This window comes from Vanellus vanellus, assembly GCF_965231255.1.
Source record: "Vanellus vanellus genome assembly, chromosome: 6".
Classification (NCBI taxonomy): domain Eukaryota; kingdom Metazoa; phylum Chordata; class Aves; order Charadriiformes; family Charadriidae; genus Vanellus; species Vanellus vanellus.
In genome coordinates this window covers 28,500,306-28,509,786 of record NC_138911.1, presented here as the reverse complement: position 1 = coordinate 28,509,786, position 9,481 = coordinate 28,500,306, and the positions used below count along the sequence as shown (strand labels likewise).

At 55.8% G+C, this 9,481-nt stretch overlaps 2 protein-coding genes across 2 annotated transcripts; both read right to left on the bottom strand.

Moving 5' to 3' along the window:
• Nucleotides 1-28: 28 nt before the first annotated feature.
• On the bottom strand, nucleotides 29-1,817 carry FREY1 (Frey regulator of sperm-oocyte fusion 1; the record flags this gene model as incomplete). Its single annotated transcript, XM_082484740.1, has 4 exons — nucleotides 29-259; nucleotides 1,159-1,369; nucleotides 1,480-1,547; nucleotides 1,750-1,817. The coding sequence occupies 3 exons, from the start codon at nucleotides 1,815-1,817 to the stop codon at nucleotides 1,233-1,235; spliced, it is 273 nt and encodes a 90-aa protein (XP_082340866.1). The 3' UTR covers nucleotides 29-259; nucleotides 1,159-1,232.
• Nucleotides 1,818-2,976: 1,159 nt separating this feature from the next.
• Nucleotides 2,977-9,469, bottom strand: PEX16 (peroxisomal biogenesis factor 16). Its single transcript, XM_082484739.1, has 11 exons — nucleotides 9,298-9,469; nucleotides 9,090-9,125; nucleotides 8,731-8,807; nucleotides 7,346-7,479; nucleotides 6,934-7,040; nucleotides 6,361-6,441; nucleotides 5,744-5,896; nucleotides 5,317-5,389; nucleotides 4,903-5,022; nucleotides 4,628-4,692; nucleotides 2,977-3,499 (listed from the first exon to the last, which is right to left on the bottom strand). The coding sequence occupies exons 1-11, from the start codon at nucleotides 9,449-9,451 to the stop codon at nucleotides 3,441-3,443; spliced, it is 1,059 nt and encodes a 352-aa protein (XP_082340865.1). The 5' UTR covers nucleotides 9,452-9,469; the 3' UTR covers nucleotides 2,977-3,440.
• Between the last annotated feature and the right edge of the window lie 12 nt (nucleotides 9,470-9,481).

The window sequence follows — 9,481 nt, the reverse complement described above, 5'->3', positions numbered from 1 at the left end:
CGGGCTGGGGGGGACGGGAGGGGGGAGGGCTGGACAAATTGTGTTTATTGTACAAAATACTCTTAGTTTATTCTATTGGAGAAGCACCTGCTGGGGCCCCTGCCTGGAAGCAGTGGAGGGGTGTCAGGCCCTTTCCTGCTGCAGGCTGGGGTGGCAGCATCTCCTCTTGTGACCATGGCCCAGCTTCCCGTCACATCCCTCTGGGGTGACTTTTAACGCAGTGGCAGAGTCGGACTCTCGCAGTATGAAGACACAGCAGCTACAGCAAACAAGACCCACGTGCTGGCTCAGGCCTGGGCGATGGGCTTGTCCTGGGTGGGCATCGTCACCCTGCCAGGCCCTGGGGACAAGGCTGCTGGGCAGGGATGACAGAGGGAGCCCCAGTATCTCCTCTGCCAGAGCCAGGATGAGCTGAGACAGCTCACCCCTGCCTCTGCCCCCATCCCTCCCCTCAAGTATCCATGCTCTGGGGAGAGAGAAAAATCCTCCTCATGCCTCCCTGCAGTAACTACACCCTTGGGAGGGGAGCCTTTCTCTGCCCCTTTCCCCCTCTCTGCCCCCAGCTGCAGGTGGCAGAGGGTGGTGGCAGGGCTGGGTCACCCCATGGCGGTGGGGCTCAGCCCCTGCGCAGAGCTGGGTCCCTGCCAGAAGCCGGGCAGGGAAGGGCTAAAGCCTGCAGGGAGCCGTGCAAAGCCCTGGGAAGGATGGAGAGGTCTCCTGGTCCCTGCAGCTGGCGGTCTCTGTGCTTCAGGCTGGGTCTGCTGTGATGGCAACAACTATTAAATATGATGGTTCATGGAGCAGGGCTGGTGTGCAGTTTGTGTCCCACCACGGTGGGTTTGGGCCCTGGCTCCTTCCTGCCCTTAGGACCTTGCAAGGAGCTGGAGCTTCTCAGTTTTGGTTTGAGGGCCCTGGTTGCAATCCCTGGAGGCCAGAGATCATCGTATGATGATCAGAAGGGACCTCTGGAGGTCACCTGCCCCAGCCCCCACCCAACACAGGGCAAGGTGTAAGTCTCTGGGGCTGGAGAGCCAGCATCTCCTCTGGATCCCTGGTCCAGTGCTTAACTGAACCACGCATCACAGCACATATTTTTCCCTTATATCCTTACCCTCCTCTCCCCTCCCCACCCCCCCAATTCCTACACCCCACACCTACACTGTCCGGCAGCAGCAGAGGGCAGGCAGGGAGTCCCCAAGGCCAGGCTGTGGTGGGCACAGGGGCACACTGGCTCACAGGTGGGCATCATAGTAGTACTCCAGCAGGTCAAACTCATCACGCTTGCTTTTGCCAGCTCTGCGCAGTCCTGCTGGCCGCTCCCGGGCCACCCAGGTCCTGACGCGTGGCTGCTTGGGTTTGATGCCATAATCTGTGGGGAGAAGGACAGGCTGGGCTCAGCCTTGGGCTGGGGACAACCACCCAGCTGGAGGGGGTGAGTGCATGGAAGGTGGTTTTGGAGGTGCGAGGAGAGCGCTGTACCGTCCACCAGGCCAAAGTGCTGCTGTGGGAGCTCTAGGGGAGCAGAGAAGTCCTCAGGGACTGAGTAGCTGACCCTGCGGAGGAAAACCAGGGGCAGGAGTGAGCCAAGACCTTCCAGTGCTTGCCCACACGCCTCTTGTCTTCACCCAGCCCAGCCAGCTCTCGAGGGCTTGGTGCCACAGGTGCCAGCCCATGCCCAGGAGCCCTGGGGTACCTCTGCAGGTACCAGGGAAGGGAGGAGAGGGAGGAGGAGGAGGGAAGCACCATCACCTCTGGCGCAGGGGCAGCGGGAGGGCAGCCCCCAGCAGCAGGATGAGCAGCAGAAGCCAGCGCCGCATGACAGACCCTGATTCCAGCTCCGCAGTGAGGTCACAGAGGAACCACCCCCGTGGCCCAGGGACACCAGCTGGGTTGGGCCAGGAGGCAGATCCCCACAGCCCGCCTTGTGCTGGTTCACACCCCTCCACACAACCACAGCTCCAGGGCTGCTTCCCTGTCCCTCACCACCACCCTTTGCCTCCCCCTCAACCTCTCCCAGAGCAAACTCCTTCATCTCAGTTCTTCCCCATCCCCAGAAATGAACCCCCCCAACACTTTCTGGGCTTTGCAGTCTTCAACATCTTCCTCTGCTAAAAAGTCCAAACAAAGGCAGCACAGTCCCTCGCTCATGGCTTTTCCACACCACTGCATTACATGACATTGCTGTCCTACTGTGGTGGCAAAACAGACCCCACGTGCTGCCAAAACTCTGTGGTCCTCAACTGCGGTGGCCCATTAGGGGTTGGGGGAACACCCCCTATTTCAGGTCCTGAGGCAAGAAGGCTGTGACCCCTGCAGCCCCAGAGTCCCTCAAGGATGGTTTAGGTAGGGATGCTCTGCTCCTGCCACCCACTTGAGGCCAACGCACGTGGCAGTTTCCAGCTCCCAAGCTCTGCACAGGGCTGGCAGCTGCCTGTGGAGTAATGTAGTGCCACCACCTGGCTACCCCTTTGTCCTGGCCAAGGGAGCCTCCACAGCAGCTCACTGAGCAGATTGATGCCTCAGCTGTCCACCAGTCAGCAGAGCAGCTACAAAATGATGGCCATGGCTGTCCAGGCCTCTCCTGGGCCCTTTATTAAGTGTGGCACAGCAGCATTTGCTGAATTAATCTCTTCATTTCTCCTCTGCCCTTGGTCAAGCCCCTGAGCCCTGGCTGGCAGCCATTCCACAAACCCTTTTAGCACACAGGAGGTGCTGGGACAGCAGCCTGCAAACTGAAGCTCTTCACACTCCCAGGGGAACCCCAAGGAAGCTGAGGACTGACCCAGGCAGGTGGAGTTAACAGAGGCTACAGTCATCGGCTGAGCAACGCCTGACACAGACCAGAGCAAAAGGCTTCTGAGTGACAGCGTATCCCAGGGTAGGCAACTGCAAAAGCTGCTCTTCCTGATGGAGAGACCTGCTGGCAAGCAGATACAAGGAGAGCCCGCGCAAACAGGGGAAACAAGGTCCTTCAGCTCAGTTCTTTCCATTCGTTCAGTTTATTTGACAGACAAGCCTGCTCCAAGCAGATCGGCCAGGCACGGCCAACACAAGCAGGCTGCAGATCAACCTCAGCACCATGAGGTGGGAGGCAATGCTCTCCAAAAACCACTACACTGGCAGCCATACAAAAAGGAGAAAAATCAAGTGCTTAAAAAAAAAAAAAAAAAAGTTTGTTCCATCACCATCGCTGCAGCCACAGAATGGTCCAGAGAAAGAGGTGGCCAGGGTCTCTCCACGCATGTAGCGTCCGTCATTCACAGCTAGATCTGTTAAAAAAAAAAGTTACATACGCCCCCCTCCCTACCCTGCAGAATGGGAGCTTCTCATCGATGGTTTAACTGAAAATTAGACATTATTAACATCCCTCCCCCAGCCTGCTTGCCCTCCTTAGAAATGTCCAGCCATGATCTTAGCAGAGAATAATCATCTTCTTCTTATCAGCCCCAGTTATAGAAATAGATTTTCTGCCAAGCTGGCAAGTAATCCATCAGTGGCCCTGAAACAAAAGAACAGAGAGATCACACATGCAGCAAGGCAAGAACTTAAAGCTGTATGTATATGGGGCAGATTCCCCCCCTTCTCATTATGATACCAAGCAATCCCAAATCTCCAGTTATACAACTCAGACAAACTCAAGAATAGATCAGTTACTTTTGCCAAGATGGGAGACAACTTTGGGATGTGCTGCCAGAGATTAGAGCAGGACCAAGTGGGGTGTGAAACGTGGTCAGCACAGCCACAGTGTGGGACACCACTGCCTCAGACCTGACATGTCCAAGCTCCAGTGGGAAGGGGAGGTCTGCAATGTGCAAGGGGAAAACCCGCATGCAGCGAGTCAGGAGGACGCTGCTGTGGCACAGAAAATAGGGAGACAACTCAGCAATAACAAGCAGGTGCAGACACAGAAGCAACCGCTGTAGAGTGAAAATGCTTAGGTAGCACATGGCTTAATGCAGGCTCCAAAGCCTCTCCAAAATCACTAACTGGAAGAAGCAGCTCCTGAGCTAGCCAGCTTTGTGACCTCCCCAAAGAAAGGACAGTCCCACAATGCCAGGCTAATCTAATGCCGTATCACTGCCATGAACCACTCTAGGAACAGCTTCACACCAGCAGGGAAGAGGAGGTGAAATTCTGGCCCATAATAAAGGGATCCACCAGTGAAGGACTAGAAGACAGACCTGGTTCAGCCCTTTGATTTACAATCAGCTCCTGGCTGGATCAATACCTCTAGTTTATCCCTCATGTCTGCACTGCAGAATAGGGATCAAGGAAAACAGTTCAGAAACAGAGGCTGCAAAGCAGGGCTCTGGGGCACCAGCTGAGAAAGGAAGCCCAGGAGAAGAGACCTAGCTGGCAGAGACTGAGCTCTACAGCCTGGGAGGGTACAGGGAGGTTTACCACTGTGGTTGAGCACAGGTCCCTAACAGCCAGGAAGCAATTCATCCTTTCCTGTTCCAGTTTAAAACATCACAAGGATCAATACAGGGTGCACCACTGCTAACCGTTTCTAGGGAGTTCCCAATTCCTTCCTCAAGTTGGAAACCAATTGACAAACTTTCTGCCCAACTCTCCTGGTTTTTGTCCACCCAACAGAAAAGGGGATATAGCAGTAGGGCCCACTTACGTGTGACAAAGCCAACTCCAGGCACATAATCAGCCAACAAGCGCAGAAGGAGGAGGATCCTGCCCCTAGGAAAGGGAGAGAGTATGAACGAGACCGGCAGGACACCTCCTGCCCCAGCTGTTGAATGCAGGAACAGCAATGACAGCTGTTATGAAAGGGCTCCGATTAACCTGGTCACAGGCACCCAGACCTTTTCAGATCTACTCACCCAGTCCCCTGACACTATTTCTGTTAAAAGGGAGATTTTCAGCAAAAGCCCAGCAGGGGCCCCTTACTCTGAGTATCGGTCATAGAAAGGAGATCTCAGCAGGTAGTACAGCAGTAGGATGGTTCGTCGCCTTAGCTCTGCTCGCTCTCGCTTGTTCAGGTCTTTCAGATCACTCAGCAAGCTCAGACTAGAAGGAGAAGGGCAGAGAGCTAACTCATGGCAATAGCAGCCAGCAGGAAAAAGAAAGTGGGTCTCTAATGCCCTCTGTTCTCAGCTCCACACAGAGCAGGCTGCACCAGCTCAGAACAAACAACACTAAGTATTGCATAAAATACCTAAATATGTCAATCTCCCAGCTAAAGACCAGCCCCTGTGCATATTTCTCTCAGTAGGGCCTGCCCAGGACAGGGGAACAGGGGGAACTGTGATGCTCAGACACCACCAACCTCAAGCACCTGCAAAGACTCTTCCTCAGACTGACCTTGAGATGTCCAGGACTGCTGAGAGGAGCCAGGGTTTCCACGATCTCTGGCCCCACACTCCTAAACTCAATACTGGGAACACAGAGTCAAGGAACGGAAAGAACGGGAGATGCCTAACAAGAGGCATGCAGACAAGCGATCCACTGGGTACCAGCAAAGCTCTGCCGAGTGTAAGAAAATACACTCTAAGGCAGTGCTGGGGGGAGGTAGTGAAGGGGGGTGGGAGGACTTGCATCCACAACTCCAGCAGCTGAGGCTGGCCATCAAGGCACAAGTGAAGGAGGAGTCCTGAGGCCCCTGCTTCAGCAGAGCAGCAGGGAGAGAGAAGCCTGGCGTGGCACTGCTCTGCAGCAGGGCCGAGCCCCCAGCACCCTCTGCTGGCACCCGGGATATGGCGTAAGCCTGCACACAGCCAGGGCAGGATACGGTGGAGCAGAGGGCGAGTAATGTAGATGGATTCTGCGATGGTTTCTTGGAGACCCAGAGGGGTGGGAGGCTGGTTTATCTCCTCCGCTCTTCGGCTCTGTGACTCCTCTCTCTGCTGGGGAGACCCCCAGTGCCGGGACTGCAGGGATGGGGCTGAAACAAGCAGATCAGGTCACTAACAAATCAAACCTTCCTACCATCCTTCCTCACACCACCACCCCGCTGCTTTCTGCGCCATGAAGGTGTGAAATGGGAAAGCTTGAAGAGCTGTGCCCACAGCAACTGCCGCAGCTGACCAGCGCCCTCAGAGCTTGCCTCCAGAGGGGACAGAGCAGGGAGACACACCCGTAAGGTCCGCACTTCTCAAAACGTAAGCATGCTGAAGGGTTGTCTCCATTGCACTGCTCACTGGGGAAAATACAATTTAAGTGCTAGCCTTGCAGCATGTGCCTGAATCCCTGTTACTCTGATATCCCCCCCACCCACAGGGCCCAGTGACGGACAGGATAAGCCCCAATACAAGGTTCTGATCTTTATTGCCCACACTCAGGTCATATATAAAGCACACAGAGCAGAAACAACTCAGGCAAGGACAGTAAACAGGCTCAGCTACTTACTGCTCTGAAGAGAGCGCACAACACGGCTGGAACGCTTGCCAACATAGGTCTGATCCTTCCCTGAGGAGTTGTCTTCCATGTCTGCAGGAGAAAACAGCCACAGAAGTCAGGCTCCAAAAGAACACACCTCACCCCAGAGCTGGCAGCACCCTTCCCTACACTGCCATCAAGAAGACCAGACTGGAAGTTCAATCCTGTGCAAATCGGACCATCCTGAAGAGGCTAAGTAGAACTGTCAGAGGGTGAAAAGGTAAATCTGCCTGACATTGCGCAGGCCTAGGATCTCTTTCCTCACTGTCAGACCAGGGGACACACAGCTTGACTCACAGATCAGCCAGTGGTTCCAGGCTTAGCCTCCTCCACCCTTTCCTTCCAGACCGTAGCACAACCCTGCCCCTAAGCTAACCCGTGCTCCACAGAGGGTGAAAAGTGCAATGCAGCTTGGCTTTGCATACCAAAGCCTTACAGTTCCCTGTGCCACCCAAGCCACTGCTATGATGAGTAATTCCTAGCAGGACAAGACATGGGGCCCAGCAAGGTGTCATGCCAATGATGACAGTACCACAGGCTCACCTGAGGGGTGGAGAGGTTGATGCTGCTCCCTGTTCAGCGGCACGATGGGAGGAGACGTCTGGATGCCAGCTTTGTACCACAGCAGGAGCAGGAGACGAAGGATGGCTCTGTGGGCAGACATATGGAAGCCTTCAAAATCAGGATACAGAGCTGGGTTCCTACTGCACTGGAAAGGTGGCTTCCACAGAAGAAAGAAACACTCAGGTCTGCTCAGGACAACTGGCAAGGCAAGAGGGGTAACTGTTCCCTTCAGCAGCACAGCATCCAGCACACTGTGGGGCTCCTAATTCCCCCAGCCTCAGTGATCATCAGCTCAGTCCTGCTTGGGCTTTTTCTTAGGGTACTGCCGAGCCCCCTCCAGATCCCCTTTCCGAGCGCATGCTGCCCCTTCCCCTCCGCCCGCAGCACTTACTTAGCCAGCTGGATGAGGACAATGATGGTCCACCGGCCCATCTCCCCCCACACCCTGGCTGTCCCCATCTCTGCAAAGACCTCCACGCATTCTAGCACGCTCAGCCAGGTCAGCAGCTTCTGCTGGGGCAGTGACTGCAAAACACAGAGGGGAGGAGGGGGACACGATGCAGGTTCTGCTTGGGAATTAAACGGGGCAGAAGCACAGCCCAGTCTAGTGGGACTCTCAGAAATAAGCATCAGATGGCCTTGGAAGTCACAGCCCCAGAAACAAAAAGTGGTGCCTCTACTGTACCCAGAATATACACACAACCCCACTTCTCTACCTCAAAGCAGGGGCAGACCAAAACATCACAGTACCACATAGAACTGCTACCCCACAAACAGGGAGAACATCAGAGCTGTGTCCTTGGGTTGCCTTCTACCCTAACTGACATAGCAGGACAGTCTCCCGAGTTGTGGCACTGTGCCTGACCTCCACAGCAAAACTCTCTCCTCCTTGTCCCAAAGTTGGGATACATGACGAACCTCCTCCCTGGGGGAGAAGTATGCTTGGAGTACAAGGAAATAGACCCAGAGTCCACCATCACACCAGAGTGAATGACTGCTAAATACAGCATCAATCTAGATCCCTGGCATGAAGTCCAAGACAGCAGGTGCTCTTCCAGCCCGGATCCCTGCTCCCCACATGGAAACTTGCTGGTGCTGTCAACCACAGGATTTAATCCATTGAAAAGCATTAATAAAGACAATACAGCTGAAATTCACTTCAGCCTTTAATGACCAGAGAAGCAAGTCTTCTGCATTTCTGTTTGTTACACACCTGACACTCCAGCCAGAGAGCTGCCAACAACCCAACCTACGCAGCAGGCAGGCTTGCAACAGAAGAGGCCTGTCTGGAAAAAAACCCACCCTCCTAATTCCCTAAAGGGTCTAACAAGTTCTGGGAACCAGCCTGGGGCTCTTGCAAGAGACACAGAAGGCGCTTATGCTTGTTTTGCTCAATACCAGAAGCAAAGAAAGAGTCTGACGAACAGAATCAGAGCTCCAGCGCTCCAGAGCCACTGCTGTGGAAACAGCGATGGTTATTCAGCAACACCTTTGCCTATCTCAAGTTCTGAACTCAAAAAACAAGTGGACCTCCTGGTGCAAATTGGCGCCTGATTTCTGTGGTCTAGGGAGTGCTCTAGCCACTCCTTCTAGCCAGGAGCTACTGGGCAGGGCTGCTGTTTACTTGCATGCAGAAATTGCCTCTGGCCTCTACATACCAGATAGCAAAGAGAGGCCACAGCAAAGACCTGTTAGTTTCTACAGACACTCCCTGAAAGCTTCTGCAATGATGAAAGCCCGTGTCCCAGAACCTCCTCCCACACACTCCAGCCTTACCACAGGCAGGCTCTGCTGCAGCTCCTTTCGGAGAATCCAGTCATTTAATAGTACTAGGAGGTTGGAGGCAGAGTACACTAGAAAAGGAACAGAACACTGCAGTTACAGGATGCACGGAAAGCAAACTAAACTGGGACTGCTGCCTTTTCCCCCAGGAGGGGGTGAGGGAAGAAGGGCAGCAAGCCGCGCAGATTCCTCCCGTACGCTACTGGAGGACGCAGTCAGACTTGAAGAAAACAAGTCCGGTGAACGACCCCGCGAGCACCCGCCCGAAGACACACCGCCAGCCCCGCAGCCGGCGGGCGCCCGGCCTGCCCCGGCCCCGGCGCGCCCCCTCGCCGCCCCCGCTGCCCACCTACCCAGCTCCGACAGCGCGTGGGAGTCCGAGAAGCGACCTGCGAAGGGAGGAGAGCGGCTACCAGCCAGCACCCGGCGCAGGGGGAAAGCCCCCGCTCCCCGCTGGGCCCTAGCCCCCCGCACCCCCCGGGGCAGGTGCCGGAGCGGGGCCCAGGCCCAGGCCCGGGCCCCGGTGGGAGGGACGGGGGCCCAGCCGCCCCCCTCCCGCACCTGGCAGCAGGTAGGAAAGGCCCCGCACGGTGCCCTCCAACTGGGCCGTGGCGGCCGGGTGCCGCCTCACGTACTCCTGGTAGCGCTGGCACAGCAGGCGCAGCCGCGCCACCGGACCGCCACCGCGGGCAAGAACCGGGGCCGCCGCCGCCATGGCTCTCGCCGCCGCGGGCTTCCGGGGGCC